At 42.3% G+C, this 16221-nt stretch overlaps 2 protein-coding genes across 3 annotated transcripts; both read left to right on the plus strand.

The window, feature by feature from the left end:
• The first annotated feature begins 2222 nt into the window (after positions 1–2222).
• Positions 2223–13739, plus strand: atp6v1c1a (ATPase H+ transporting V1 subunit C1a). 2 transcript variants are annotated; one of them, XM_080858279.1, is made up of 13 exons: positions 2223–2634; positions 3639–3782; positions 5053–5120; positions 6243–6328; positions 6423–6517; positions 6749–6840; positions 8215–8313; positions 8491–8559; positions 9227–9319; positions 9648–9741; positions 11985–12082; positions 12511–12637; positions 12911–13739. In XM_080858279.1, the coding sequence occupies exons 2-13, from the start codon at positions 3651–3653 to the stop codon at positions 13007–13009; spliced, it is 1152 nt and encodes a 383-aa protein (XP_080714405.1). In that variant the 5' UTR covers positions 2223–2634; positions 3639–3650; the 3' UTR covers positions 13010–13739. The 2 variants fall into 2 exon arrangements, with proteins under 2 accessions (XP_080714405.1, XP_080714406.1); XM_080858280.1 differs by lacking the exon at positions 2223–2634 and having other exon boundaries at positions 3544–3782.
• A 676-nt stretch (positions 13740–14415) lies between these two features.
• Positions 14416–15610, plus strand: baalca (BAALC binder of MAP3K1 and KLF4 a; the record flags this gene model as incomplete). Its single annotated transcript, XM_080857634.1, has 3 exons — positions 14416–14611; positions 15044–15198; positions 15509–15610. 3 exons carry the CDS (start codon positions 14416–14418, stop codon positions 15608–15610), a joined length of 453 nt encoding a protein of 150 aa, XP_080713760.1.
• Between the last annotated feature and the right edge of the window lie 611 nt (positions 15611–16221).

The raw sequence follows: 16221 nt of genomic DNA on the forward strand, positions 1-16221 counted from the left end.
ACTAAATGACAATGTGGTGCCTAATCGCAAATACCATCTAAAGTGACTTTCCAGTAAAAACGTGATGTTTGATTGCCATTGTTTAGATCATAATAGGGGCTGTCGCGTCTCTGCACCCACTGTAAACGAAAAAACTGTGCAGCGCATGCTTCTGCAACAGGAATGTTCCTGCAGCCGGAGTCAGATTATATCAAGCAAGGCCACTGAAGTCAGCGTTTCCACCACCCTCACCGTTATAATAAGTAGTTTAAACCTTGGCCGGCGTGAAGGTAGGCCTATAGTGAGAACCTTTATAAGTGCATTACCTCATTTGTTCTCTGTCAAAAACACTGAACAAATAAGCTGTCACTCTCTCTCTTTCGCTCTCTTCTTAACACACAGGAACTCGGAGACACACACACAGACACTTTTGTCTTATTCTTTCGGGAAATGATCTTCTTCAGCTCCTCTACAGCTGGATCACACCGGTTGCTATTTTTGTAAAATAATTGGTATCACTTCAGTGAGTTCCATGTAATATTATAGAAAATATTATATTTATATTACTGTTTACTTTCTCTAATATGTATGCTGGTTAAACAGCAATGCAAGCATATTGTTAAAACAAGGCCATAGAACTAAAATTATATCTGTATTTGTAATAGAAAATAATCTACATGACCTTTGCCCTAAAATTAAGTTGAGGTTTATTCCAGTGAGGGTCATGCAGGTTAAAAAATAAATGCTGGATATCCAATCAAAACAATAGTTTATCTAATCTTTTGCCTTTCGTTTATGGTATCTTACATAACACTGTTACCTGAACAAATGTTCTTGGTCAGGAAGTGATTGTCCAAAATACCTCCAGTCTGAGGAGCCAAGTCCAAGGTTACAGACTAAAATAAATGAGCAGGTTGGTTTATGGCTGGATGTATTTTGGTAGATGCTGAGTATAGTTTACTACACCTGTTACTACACCTGTGTGATAATGACATCAAAGGGGAGAGATTATAAGAGTGTGTGTCTTGTGTGCAGTTGGTTAAAAATAATCTGATGTCTCAAAAGTCGTCTGGGACCAAGACTATGCATCTCCACCCTCCACACTATAAATAATAAATATGTCTTAACAATCCTCCACCACCCTAATCGGCATCCAAATAAATTATTATGGAACGCGTGCCCAGACAACGTCCCCATCGACCTGGACCAAGGCCAGACAGTGGGCAGCCCACCCTGCTGTTTGATCTATGGGGCCGGCTCCACACTGTCCCGGCATTGTATCTCAAACAATGCACCCTAGACCTACTGAACTCCATAAACACGTTCCTTTGTGGGTTTTTCCTCGAATTCGGTGCCGGAGACACCCATCGCCAGGAAGTGGGACTCCTGTCCAAATTTAGAATGTATGTGCCTCCCTGAAAGCCACTGCTGACTGGGCATTCCTGCCAGCAACCTCAAGGGACCATGAAATCTCCATTGGTGCATAGCTTTTGTATGCAAAGGTCTGGCCTTATAACAACTCCACACCATATTTAGTGAAACCAGATCACTAATATGCACCATTAAGCAGTGGTGTAGTGGTCCCTGGAGAAGTGGGTATACTCTTATTTTTTTTAAGCAGCCCATACTGCACAGGATAAACGCCCTGTTTTGAGAAGTGGGTATACGCAATGCTGACAAAAAAATAAGTGGGTATACTATACTCTGTATACCTGCGTATACCCTGGACTACACCACTGCCATTAAGTTGTCTTTTATGGGCGTTTTGCAGGAACTCTAAAACACCTTAGAACAACCTAAATCAAAACCAATATATAAACCCATTTACCTTTGAACTCATAATGGCCAATAACCATAACTGAATAAAGATCAAATCATGTGGATAAAACGTCACCACTCAATATGTCAACAGAGAAATGTTTTTGCTGCAGCATTTTGGAGACATTGCACTGATTGTAAATGTTTGTATGTTGCACTTCATAGATGAAGAACCTTTTACTCTATTTCAAAAATTGATGTCTGGTTTACGTTTCAGTAGTGACTTGATGAAATCTTTCACATGCTCAACATACACAATACAGCAAATTTTGTGAGCTCTTGTAGCATTGGCAAGAAAAAAAATCTTTTTTTGATATCAGGACCATAACTGGAATTTCAGGCAGTTTTGTTTTAATAACTCTTAAAAAAAGTGTTGGGTCTTTAAAATATAATGTAGAAATCTACAGGCTATGTGCAATCAAAACTGTCATCAAAATGGTTACAATCAGTATCAAAAATGTAAAAATCTGGAATAAGAAGGCTGTATATTAACACGAGAAACTCAAAATCCTGATATGTCCTGGCTGTAGATTCTTTAGTAGTCAAGATCACCTTTTTCTTTCAGCAAATACAATCTTGACCAGTGTTTCAGTTTTTTCCTCAGTTGCAGTACTTCATCCCTACCAATAGTGGCCGTTTGTTTTACTAGTAAAACCTCTCATCTCAGGTCACGTTCGGTCTAGGAACACCCACCTTGATCAGCTGACTGCTTTGGACTGTTGCTGTCAGAGACCACTTCACAGTCTGATGGGTAAAAATACATTATTTGTCGTCTGATCGCAAATACGTCACTTTTGTAATCGACTCATCACACAAAAAAGTCGCCATAAAGATTAGGTAAGTAATTTGATTTCCCCCCCTCGCTCTATCAACCTTGCAGAGGGTTAGCCATCGATAACCTTGCTATGCTATCTTGGCTAGAAGACAGCTATCATATAATAACCAGTGATTAACCTAGCATCGCAATGCTAGTTATAGATGGATCATGTAGCTAGAGGGCCAAGGTATACAAAATGTATGGATATAGTGGTGTTTCTGTAATTAATTCAGAAAATGTCAAATACTCAACTAAATGTTTCCTTTTTGACTCGTCGAATGAGATTTGTTGGGTACACTGCGTCAAGCAGCTATAGCTAGATAACGTTAGCCACTGGCCAGGATTACTTGCAGCATCAATGTTAGCGTTTAATCATAACCGATTAATAATGGTACCTTGATGCACGTTCGACATTTATTTGCTCAGTTGTCTTTGGTGTGTATTTTGTCTATTACGGTGACAATATATATCCCAATTTAAACCTCAAAACAGCGATGTCTGTGTCTAAATGTGAAGCATGTAACTGTCAGTTATAGTTAGCTAGATGTTTCTAAGTGTACTTTGGGTTACATTTCCTTATAATAACTTTTGGCCATGTCCTTATATGAAAACAGCTAGTGACCCCAAGCCAGATTTTCTAGTTGTTTGAACATGTTCTCTTCGGCATTCAGGTTTCCACAAAATATCAGTGCACAATATAACAGTTACAATCGAAACTGATGACCGCACAAAATATGATTTTTGCTACAACCAGGGCATCTTGTGTAAATTATGTGTTACCGCCCTTCTCTTAGCAACCGCATGAGGATAACTTGTGACTTGCCACTGATTTTGGGAAGTCACGTCAGAAAACGGAACAGATTACCAAATTAAATTCCAGCTTTGATTCATTCTCCAGTTTGCCCATTTTAAGGCCCCCGTCACACCATTAAAAAGATGGGTCTTTGAAAAAATACTTAAGCCTGAAGAAATGAAAGTATTTCTGATTGCAAAGCAAGTTCTAAACTAGTCCCTTGTTTTTTAGTGATCAGCAGCCATGACAGAGTTCTGGTTAATTTCGGCCCCTGGAGAGAAGACTTGTCAGCAGACATGGGACAAGATGATGCAGGCCACCACCCGTACCAACAACCTGTCCACTAACCACAAGTTCAACATCCCTGACCTAAAGGCAAGGCACTGCTTTACAACCAAAACGTTACCATATACAGTACCAGTCAAAAGTTTGGACACACCTTTCATTTCAAGTGTTTTCTTTACTTTTATTATTTTCTACATTGTAGATTAATACTGAAGACATAACTACAAAAGAACACGTATGGAATGATGTTCTTAACAAAAAAAGTGTAGAAAAGAAAAAACTTCTCAAAAAATGAAAAGGTGTGTCCAAACTTTGTGGTTGGATAAGAAATGCAGGCCTGAACGCCTTCCTGTGTTTCACAAGGATACACACATCACCATGTGACTGCTTTTCCTGACCCTTCTAGTTCCCATGATGATAGCTCACAATGCTATGTATTCATATGTCATGGCATTGTTATTAATTAATGATGTTGAATGTTAACCTAATAATAATTACCTACTTTCTTCTCATTTCACTTAGTTTAAGGGTGTATTCTGGGGTTTTAGAAATTATCTTTTTCGTCTGCAACACAAACTAACAGTCAAATATTGCAGGAAAACATTTAGATTAGTCTTTGTGCTTAGAATACAACAGTACCCCAAAGTCGTACTTACAGTTTGTGATTACATAATAGAATGATCCAGATGATATTTTATTTAGAATATGAATAACACATGGATACCAGGAAACATAAGCTTAAACCTGAAATATGGTGCACCGAAGTGAATGAGATGCTAACATTTGAATGATAACGGCATCAAATCTAAGCGTTCGAGGTTGTCATTTTAAAGCACAGAACTTGTAGTTGATATGTAGTTGAATCATTTATATAAACAACTGCATGCACATTCCAATATACAGTGAACTGCTTATCTGCTCAGCTCCATGCACAAGTAGATGTAGGAAAATTATTATCCATGGGAACTTTCAAACAACAAATTTAACAGGCCATAAGATCATTTCTGATCTCTTTTTTGTTCTGCTGAAGTTTGAGATGCATAACTGCTCTCTGTGGTGTGTGTGCCGACTGTGGGCCCCGTTTTGCCCCATCTTACCCTGGATAACCTGACCTTGCTGGCCTCTGTGGCGTGTTGGGTGGCCAGTGGTTTCCTGGAGCTTTTATCCACTGCCTGACGGGCTTGGAACCGAGGCTGGCGCCTTTCTAAACGCCTGGGGTCCTGAATGCCTCTGTCGGCTAACTAAACTTCATGCGCTGCTGAACAAACACACACTGGCTGGGTTTGGATAAGTGCATTACACAGAGTGATCATCAAAGGTTTGCTTATCTCCCCTCTCCACCTGCCCCCACCCTCCACAGGTCGGAACACTAGATGTCTTGGTGGGACTGTCCGATGAGCTGGCCAAACTGGACTCCTTTGTGGAGAGGTATGCCAGAGTTCCCTCTGCATTTCAGATTTTAGCGTTTTAACAGCAGTGGCATGCATGTTATGATTGCCAAATTGCAGAAAATGTCAGTGCTTTTATTGTAGCATTGCATTTCTTGCTCTCCCTCTGCTTTTAAAACTGTTGCCAAATTCAGATCTGTGCTGACTTTGATCCGAAAACTGACCGAGCCAAAACTGGCCGAGGCCAAAACCAGTGTGCTTTAATCTCTTCTGTTTAACCTCTCATAGTGCGAAATATCACACAGCAGTGTGGCGGCCATGCCTGCTTGCTAAAATTAGCCATTAGCAGTTTGGTGACACACTGGCAGCCATTCGCTCAGTCATATTTAAATCCCATGACTAGTGTGTCTTTCACAGCGTGAAGGAAATGTATCATAAATAGTGGCATTGGCAGTCTCATCCACGTGGATTCACAAAAACTAGTGAAAACCCTATTGCTAGCTAGGTCGTTTATAAAATCACACATCAATCGCATAAGAGCACATTTCTTGCGTAACCTATGCTGGATCTTATAGTGTACAACTAAACAAGATTATGATCAAAGCAGTGACACAACAAGACAAGATGAATCCTTTAAAATGTTTATTTATTAACATTAGCAGAACGTGGTTTGGGCAAACAGAATTTCCCCAGTGAAGTGAAATTTAGCATCACTTTATATCAGACAAACCCAGAAATACATACATACATACATGCGTTCCTGCAGGCAGTATGCATTTATGCAGTATGGAGTATGCCGAATGGATGCATACACACACACACAATTATTACACCAGTGTAGTAATTTAGCTACTCTCTATATGTGTGAATCTTCTCAGTAAACCCAGTATTTATTTGAAGGCAGTCGGCTGCAGTCTTGTCAGCTGAGAGACCCCATTATCCCAGCGGGTGGAGCGTGGGCGTCCTGCTACCCACTCAGGCCTCCGGACAAAAGAGCCCAAGAGGCTCTCAGGGCACGTCGTAATTCTGCCCATTAGCCATGTTTGTGTGTCACAATCATCCATTATCCCCGTTGTTGTCAGATCAAGTGCCATTGAGCATCATGGAAGGATTATATATGGCTGTGTCACTGGAGTGTGATGCCTTTTGATCCTGTTCGCAGTGTGGTGAAGAAGGTCGCTCAGTACATGGCCGATGTGCTGGAGGACAGCCGAGACAAAGTTCAGGAGAATCTGCTGGCCAATGGAGGTGAGACAGCAGCCGCAGGCCAGGGGCCTATTTCTTTACTCATTGCAGACGGGAGTGTTTTTTATAAACAAGTGTGTTTTTTCTCTCACTCTAGTTGATCTGATTACCTACATCACAAGGTTTCAGTGGGACATGGCCAAGTATCCCATCAAACAGTCTTTAAAGAACATCTCTGACATTGTATCCAAGGTCAGTCTCATACAGTTATGTTGATTGTATTGTATTGTATTCAAATTCTTGAACAGCAGTATTCATCAGCTCTTTGATCATGATATGCCATTTCTTACTAATTGTTGAAGTTCTTCCATTACACCTGTAAACGTACTAGAAAATGGGTGTCCACCCACAGAAAAACACTGATGTTGGTGAGATAAGTGAGTGAGTGAATCCCCTGTAACTCCTTTTTTACCCCCTCTTTAGCAAGTGACACAGATTGACAATGACCTGAAGGCCAGGGCTTCTGCCTACAACAACTTGAAGGGCAACCTGCAAAATCTGGAGAGGAAGAATGCGTAAGTTGACACCCTCCTTCAACACCTGCAACACTTCATGTCATTAAGGCAGCTGTCAAGCTTAAAAGGCACCGGGTGCCTAAAAGAGCCCGGGTGATGTAATGTTGACTTTCGAACGCCTCTTGAGTGACAGTTGCTATGCCAACGCCAATACGTCACCCAGGCACTTTGTAGCTATCAGTCAGAGAGTGTGAAGAGTCGTTCGAAAGCCATCAGCTACTTTTTAGTCGCTTAATATTGTGCCTTAACGGACACTACGCACCCGGACACTTTTTAGCTATCAGTCAGAGAGTCTCATGAGTTGTTCGAAAGCCATCAGGTACTTTTTACACGCTTAATATTGGCTGCCGGCCTCCTGTAACTATGCACATATCAACAGGTTTCGCCGCTAGCATCTATATTGCTAATAGCAATTCCTCCTTTTGTGCGTCAATATTAAGCGACTAAAACATAGCTGATGGCTTTCGAACAACTCTTGAGACTCTCTGACTGAAAGCCAAAAAGTGTCGGGGTACATAGTATCCGTTTAGGCACAATATTAAGCGAATAAAAAGTTTTAGCTACACCTGCCTGCTGGTAACCTGTAAGTTAGCAATGTCCGCTAGCATGTCAAAGCTAGCAAGCCCCCGTTGTTCTTTAGTAAAATGTTGTGCAAACAATGCCCTGTTTTGTTTAAATTAATAATTGTGGGTGCCGTCAGATATGTCTTAAAATCACAACTAATTAAGGACTTTCTTAATTTAAGCACAACAACAGATGAATAGCTTCAAGCTAACAAGATAGCTCGTTACATTAGCACGAGCTAGCTGATGAAATGTGCTTACTTTGATACTATAACCAACTAGCGAATCAACCACTTTCCTACCAAAGTCAAACATCAAGCACATGGTTGTTTTGGTTGGTTTATTGTAGGTCAAATACAAGCAAGCTGGTCTCAGGTAGCGAAGTACAATGCGAGATGCTCTAAAGTAAATCGCGTTATGAAGCAGGTTGTAGTTTAAAAAAAGTGCCAGGGTGACGTTTTGGCGTTGGCATAGCAACTGTCACTCAAGAGGCGTTTGAAAGTCAACATTACATCACCCGGGCTCTTTTAGGCACCCGGTGCCTTTTAAGCTTGACACAGCACTTGGATTCTACTCTACCCTAGTCTGTATCTTTGAGTCCCTGCTACACTACAAAAACATTACAGATTTGAGTCACTTGAGTCTGTCCCAAGATGTTGGTCTGTCTCCTTTCGAAATCACAGAGCCACTGAGCTTCATGACTGAAATGGTCTACTCTCTGATTCTCTCTGACTCTATTGTACCACTTTGTACCACTTTGTACCACTTTGTTGTTGATGTTCCATGTTGTAACATGACATTTCTCCACCAGAGGGAGCCTACTGAGTAGGAGTTTGGCTGATATTGTCAAAAAGGAGGACTTTGTGCTGGACTCTGAGTATCTGATCACGATGATTGTGGTTGTACCAAAGTAAGAATCCCCCAAAACAATGATTCAATCGCTATATATGAGAAGCTATTATAGCTGACAGCTTATTTGAAATGGCTGTGATTAGCAGTTAACATGGTGATCCTTTGGCTCTACTCTTTGCTGGATGTCTCTTGTTATTGGTATTAAAAATGGCAAATCCATGTTTATACTCTGCAGGACAAATTATGCTGACTGGCAAAAGACGTATGAAACCCTTTCAGAGATGGTGGTCCCCCGGTCCACAAAGTAAGTTCTAGAACAATGTGTATCACCTGAACATGGTTGTGAGTCTAAGATAATAATAATTAAGACTGTTGTCAGGTTTTTAATGGCACACATGATACTATGTGGGAGGGATGATGGACTCTAGGAGATCTATGGAGTAGTAGTAGAGAGCCAGTGACATTTACCATTATCAGTGCATCTAGAAGGGAAGGGAGCAGAGAGGCCATACCCTAAGGGATTAGTCAGCAGCTGGTTGCTAAGGAAACCAATTAGCTTCCTGCTAGAGCATTAGCAGACTGGTACAGTCTCTTCTGACAAGGGGGTGAAATCTCTCTTTTTCTCTCACTCATTCTTTCTAACACACACATGTGAACCCTCGCCGTCTTTTTATCCATTTTGTAAGTAATTTGTATACATGCTCAGTTCATTTCTATTCATTTGTAGTCTCTTTTCTGATAAAGAAATGAGTCCTATAGTTGAAAAAATTAACTTAAATATTTAAGACTGATAGTAAATTGTGGTAAGTCAGTTTATAAAAAACAGGTATTCTCACAAGCCTCTCCGATTATATCTCAGAGTGTTTCTTGGGGAGGTTGTTAAATGATGTGCGAGTGTGATTAACATAAGAAGGACATAAGAATGAGTTGTGAAAGCGATGCTTCCATTATTGCACTCTCCCCCTCACCAGTCTGTTGTTCGAGGACAACGAGAGCGGCCTGTTCAGCGTGACCCTCTTCAGGAAGGCCATTGACGACTTCAGACTCAAGGCCCGGGAGAACAAGTAAGGCGGGCTGTGTTTCGCCCTGCTCCACTGCGAGCGCTGCCTTCGAGTAGCAATTGTAGCGTTGTGACTCGTTTATGTGTTCCTCTTAATTAGATGCTCGAATGAGCTGTGAAAATGACCGTCCCCCTGGTGAAAAGATGATTCAATGTAATCTGATAATAGGAAGCACACAGGTCAAATTGAATCCTGCTGAATTACATCAAACTTGTGTGTGTGTGTGTGTGTGTGTGTGTGTGTGGTGTGTGTGTGGTGTGTGTGTGTGTGTGTGTGTGTGTGTGTGTGTGTGTGTGTGTGTGTGTGTGTGTGTGTGTGTGTGTGTGCGCAGATTCATGGTTAGGGACTTCCAGTATAATGAGGAGGAGATGAAGGCAGACAAGGAGGAGATGACACGGCTTTCCACTGACAAGAAGAAGCAGTTTGTATGCACCCCCACCACAACATTAATGAAACACTGCAATGACAGGCATTCCAAATGAGCAATTTGTCATGGTCTCAGAGGACCGTCATAGAGCAGAAATGATATCACAGCCTGTAAAGGGCTTGAGCCAATGGTCTGTTAGGGCAGAGGTACACTTCTGTGGACGCGGCTTCGCGCAATACGGAAACAGACATTACCCAAGTATACTACAGTCCCTGACAAAAGTCTTGTCGCTTGGGTACAAGTTGACATTAAGTGCCCCTCAAATATATTTGTAATCAATTTTTTTTAAATGGCTAATTTCAATCCCAACAGCTTTAGAAATAATGTTTTGGTGCCAAACGAAACTGCTGAAAAGCATTCTAACGTTCACAGCTTGGTAAAGCCCACTGAGTCAGTTTTTACAAAGACAAAAGTCTTGTCGCCTTGTCATATGATGCACCCAATCCTAGATTACAGCCTCACCTGTGATCAATAATTGATCAATCAATTAGTGGGTGTGTATAAAAAGAACCCCAGCACACCAACCCTTCACATCAACTGCAACTTGACCTCTGACAACATGCCTAAGATTCACCCTGAGTCCAAAGCGTTGATTATCAAGAGGCTGAAGACCAGAGCCACTGCTGAGGTGGCTGACACCTTCAATGTGTCTCAGCGTCAAGTACAAAGAATAAGAAAATCATTTGAAGAGACTGGAGATGTTTTTGACAAGCCCAGGTCCGGCAGACCCCGCAAGACAACTGCTTGGGAGGGCCGTTTGTTGGCTCGAAAATCCAAGGCCAGCCCCTTTTCCACTGCAGCAGAGCTCCACCAGGCCTGTTTACCTCAAGTCCCTGTGTCAACCAGGACAGTTTGTAGAATTCTGTCTCGAAATGGCCTCCATGGTCGAATCAGTGCCCAGAAACCAGCACTAAACAAAAGGCAATTAAAAAAACGTGTGGCATTTGCCAAGGCCCATAGCCTGCTAAAAGAATGGATGGTGGAAAAGTGGCAGAAGGTGAATTTCTCAGATGAACCTTCAGTTGAATTACATCACAGCAGCCGCAAATATTGCAGGAGACCTACTGGAGCCCGCATGGATCCGAGATTCACCCAGATGTTTGGTGGCGGAAAAATCATGGTCTGGGGTTACATCCAGTATGGGGGTGTGCGAGAGATTTGCAGGGTGGAAGGCAATATCAATAGCCTAAAATATCAAGAAGTATTAGCTACCTCTTACATTCCCAACCATACAAATGGTCAAATTTTGCAGCAGGATGGTGCTCCATCGCATACTTCCATCTCTACATCAAAGTTCCTCAAGGCGAAGAAGATCAAGGTGCTCCAGGACTGGCCAGCCCAATCAACAGACATGAACATCATTGAGCATGTCTGGGGAATAATGAAAGAGGCAGCATGGAAGACGAAACCACAGAATCTTGATGAACTCTGGGAGGCATGTAAGACTGCTTTCTTTGCTATTCCTGATGACTTCATCAATAAATTGTATGAATCATTGTCGAACCGCATGGATACAGTCCTTCGAGCTCATGGAAGTCATACAAGATATTAAATATGGATCTCACAGCACCACTACTTAACATATTTTTGTATTTGAAGTAAATTATTTGCTCAATTTTCACATTACTCTCTGTAGGCGACAAAACTTTTGTCTTGCCGAAATCTGACCTTTCTGTGTTCATTAAATGATCAATCTTTCTTCAGTGAAGCAAATTTATTTAAGTATATTAAACATAATTTGGGAGGGTTTTAGCTTTCATATGAGCCATTTCTGAAACCAATGGATAAATTAAAAGTCAGGTTATAAGGTTGTTATCAGGTTGTTTTCACAAAATGGATACGTGACAAGACTTTTGTCAGGGACTGTAGTTCTTGTTGCAGACAAGTGGATACAGACAAGCTGAGGGAATGCGCCCTATGACCTTATTGTACTGAGCGCATGGGAACTAATGCACACTCAGTTTAGCACATACACAGTCAATACGAACAATTTTGTTGCAGCACGGACAGTCCGTATGGACTGTATGACGAAATTTGCATCATGCGCAGAAACCGTACGTAGACTGTATCCGCAGAAGTATGCCAAATACTTTAGCCTCAGTGACGATGTAAGCCACCATTGCCCGTTGTCTGAATGTCACACAGTCTGCCCCTGTTTCACAGAATCTGCACTTGGCTCTTAAATGTTCTAGAATGATAGGCTGGTTCCAAGCTTTAACACTCTGTCTTTGCTGTTGTAAGGGTCCTCTGGTGCGATGGCTGAAGGTGAACTTCAGTGAGGCCTTCATCGCCTGGATCCACATCAAAGCTCTGAGAGTGTTTGTGGAGTCCGTCTTAAGGTAGTCTCAATCGCCAGCAGTAATCCACCAACATGCATCAGGTTGCTAGCTACCTCACAGATTTCAATTCTGTATATGAGGCATGGTAATTGTGCAATCAGACGTTGTATAACCGGTGTTTAAAAATGTCTTGAAATCACGGGAATTGTGTTTTCCAGTTGAATGTGCGGGGTTCGAATCGTGCGCAGACCCACACATTTCACCACCTGCACTCAACACAAATGTGTCACTATTGATATGTTATCAGCACACCAGCCCCTTTGCCAAGAAATCGCCTTTAGACTAAAATGACTTTAGACTGACCATAGACTGACTAGATAAATCATGGCTGTGTGTGGAGATATGTCTGGTCATCTCTCATCCCTGTACAGCTACAGATGAATGTAGATTTGCCAGGGCTGATCACCTCTGTGTGTGGGTCAATGTAGGTATGGCCTGCCTGTCAACTTCCAGGCCATGCTGCTGCAGACCAACAAGAAGACCATGAAGAAGCTGAGAGAGGTTCTATACGACCTGTACAAGCACCTGGATAGCAGTGCAGCCGCTGTCATAGATGTAAGTTGGAATGCTCTACACCAGAGCTGGAGATATGGAAGGCCCTTTTCAAATCAAATAAAATCAAACTTTATTTATACTGTGCAATTCATACCAGGAGGTAACACAATGCTTGGGACTATTGTAGTGTCCTAAATATCTGTGTACCCTCATTTTCCCTCACATCATAGTGTGCGAAACCACTTCAGTACAATGCATGATGAATGTGATTTCCTGAGGTTAGTCGGTCACTAGATGTTGTTGCTCAGACTTGCTCTTTGTGTTTTTCTACAGCAGCCTGCCATGGACATCCCAGGTCTGAACCTCAGCGCGCAGGAGTACTACCCCTATGTGTATTACAAAATCGATTGCAACCTCTTAGACTTCAAATAGAGTTCTCAGTTGGTGGCTGCCCTTTTGTCTCGCTCTGTCTTTGTGTTGAAAATGGACTGACCAGGGCACCTCTTCATTGGTCTGACTCTTCCCTACACCCGCCCCATCTTGCTCTCTTGCATGCTCATTGGGTGACCAGATGTACTGTTTTTTCCCAAGGTACAAGACACATCCATCCTTTTGCAGCCTAATTTATAGTGTCCTATGTTTTTTTTTTCCCAAAATGTGCACAATTGTCCAGTTGTGAAAGGAGAGATGTGTTGCTCGACTGCTGTGTGTGTGTGTGTGCAGCCTGGGTGAACAGGCCCATTATTGACCCTGAAGTCCTTTGCTGTTTGAATAAAGGTCTTTGTAGGGATGTTTAAGTGCAGAAAATCTGGTCACCCTAAACTCATTCCATTTGGCAAGGTAATTCTCACTGCCAGAGACTCAGCACTGGTATCACAGTTTACGATTTTGTTTACATTTTTCCCCCCCTAAGAGCATCAGAGTATTCGTAGGTGTGCTTTTAAAAAGAACATCGGAATATTCAGATTTGTTCTTCAACGGATGAATCAGGTTTACTTCAGATAAGAAACACTGTACTTTCAGTCATTCCGCCTTGGTGTAGTGTTGTGTGGTAGATGTGTCCACTGATCATTGACTTGCTGGTTTGTGCAGGGTGAAATGTTGGCTTGTGTGTGGAAATCAGGCCAGCCACATCATATCTTTGTTGAAGCACAGTCTGGGTTCACCTCAAATGCAGATGATCATGTCAAAACTGATGTAATTTATTATGTGTTGTCATGTTATATATATTTGGTGTGAAGATGAAATTATAAATGAATAAATATATGTATACAGTAAATGTAAAATGTCTGATGTTGACTTGAATGAAACAATAAAGATAATAATTTAAAGTTTCTTTCTGCGTTCATTTTGTATTTTGTGTATGCCAAATACGATTGTGAAGATATTCTTCCCAAGCGCTATGGCAACGGTTTGTCCGGGTGGTAATTTTCACTGCAGATATCGCAGCATCCATAGATGTTATAGACGAGTCATGAAGGCATTTACACGCACGGAACCGTGAGCGTTTACAGACCTGTCAATACGAACCAGCCTCTGACTTGACCGAGTCAGCCGTTTGCTGTCTTTTCAATTACTCTAACTTACGTCGTCAATGACGTATGTGGCCGTATATCCAGCAAGTTAAGCAGAGGCATGCATCCATAAGAGCAAGCATTCTCGCATTCGCACGGAGCAGCAGCGAAACCAGACCAGTGGCGAGGGGGAGAGGATGCTGATAGCTGTGACGAACGTTCAGTCACTGACTGATGCAGCCGCGGCTTAAATGTTAGGAAGTCATCCAAGTGCCGCTCTGGTCCTAGCATAGAGGGCTAGTAAGAGTGTCGCTAGATATTTCAATGGGTTGCGGAGGAAGCAGGGCTGATACAATCGAACCACGTTACTATGAGAGTTGGACAAGGGAGACGGAGTCGACATGGCTCACGAACACCGACACGGAGGTTGGCCAAACCATCGCCAGTAATAACAACAACCAACGTGGGATATCTGACATTGGCACCGCATCAATGAAACCATGTACAACAACTTGCCAAGGTTTGTTCAATTGCGAATGCTTAAAGATAAATTAAAGAAACACCGAAGAAATCAACATGTCACGATCATTTTCCGAAAAGATATCTGCTGTCAGTGTCTATACCCCGCGGTCTGATATGCATTCAAAGCACATACAACAATGCTTAAAATGCAGTTGTAGCACCTGACAGTTCACATAACTAAAATAATTAGATCAAAACAAAACATTACGTTGTAAGTAAATATGTGATCTGCATCGCGTCTGTATGAACTTTCATAGTCGCTATGGTTACTTTTCACTAAACCACTTTTATTGATGCAAGTGTGTGATGTTCACAGCCAGCTTGCAGCCTCAATGTAAATTGTGTCATGGAGTATGGCTTTTGTTGATATGAGTACCCACAGCAGTCATGCTAAACCCCTGTATATATTTGCACATATCTGGATCCTTAGGTAAAGGAGAGGATGCTCGTCAACCTGGGCACATGCTCTCTGTTGCCCCTAGCAGAGAGAAGAAGCTGGTGAACACAGCCACCCAGTGCGGGAAGCCTCCCCTCCATGCCACCAGCAGCAGTGGAAGCAAAGGCAGATCACTCCACAGAGACGAGGTGAGAAGAGAGAGACCCAGTCCTGGCGTCACACATCCCCCGCCCCCTACTCCCCAAACCTGCTGCTCAGTTATTATGTTAGCTGATTCAGACCCGATGCTAAGCTGTCTGTATGAGAACACTGACTGGACCATGACATCAGTGAGGATGGATGTTTTGCTTCCAGGAGGGTAGAACTGTTAGGTAGTTGACACCCACATGGCAATTCATTTTTATAACTGAGCTAAGTAATGTGTCATGCCATACCTCATGTACCTTGGGCAGTTGTATTTAACTTCTTTTTTTTTCTGTCCCTGTCATTTGAGCACAGAGTAAACCAAAACCCAGGAAATTGGCCACCAAGGAGACTGTCACATCAAAGAGTGGCCAGCAGAGCTCCTGCCCTGATGAAAAGACGTCTGATAGCAAGTAGGACGCAAGACCCTGGATTATGGCGGCTCTTCTCTCGACTGAAGCGCATGCAGGACATAGTCACAGCTCCTTCCCAGCGCCTAACCCACTAAGGTGCACCTGTGCCACCAAACCCATCATGTACAGTACATCAGATGTTTGCTGCACTTGTAGGGAAGGTTTCATCCTGGCATGGACAAGGTAAATATGTCCTCTTCCCATACAGCTGCCCTAACTGTAAATGCCTGAATTGCTGCTCTGGTGTCAGTTGTCGCATTTCCACTTTCAGAATCTATTTCTTTAGGATTATGGGAAGATCTGAGACACTGAATTCTGATCAGCTGTTTGACATTGCCAGTAGCTATTGTGCATGATATGACAGTATGTGGGGTGCACTTTGAGTTCAGTTTTAAAGGAAATGCCAACTGTAAAATGCTGCGGAGAAATACATGAAAAGATGCTCAGGCCCCCGAGCCTTCACTTCAGTGACACACATGCAGTGACAGTGTTTTTCAAACCATTTCACTCTCAGCCTTACCCACTAGGCCTACTTGACTTTGACTGACTTATACAGATGCCATAAATATATAATCCTGGTTGCTCTGAGACAATGTACTGGCAACTCGCTGTGTC

The sequence above is a fragment of the Sprattus sprattus genome (assembly GCF_963457725.1).
Source record: "Sprattus sprattus genome assembly, chromosome: 19".
Taxonomy (NCBI): Eukaryota; Metazoa; Chordata; class Actinopteri; order Clupeiformes; family Clupeidae; genus Sprattus; species Sprattus sprattus.

Coding starts and splice junctions, on each gene's coding strand:
- atp6v1c1a (XM_080858279.1), top strand. CDS start 3,651: ATGACAGAGTTCTGGTTAATTTCGGCCCCTGGAGAGAAGACTTGTCAG. Junction 9,320..9,647: donor CTCAAGGCCCGGGAGAACAA/GTAAGGCGGGCT, acceptor GTGTGTGCGCAG/ATTCATGGTTAGGGACTTCC. Junction 12,083..12,510: donor TTTGTGGAGTCCGTCTTAAG/GTAGTCTCAATC, acceptor GGGTCAATGTAG/GTATGGCCTGCCTGTCAACT.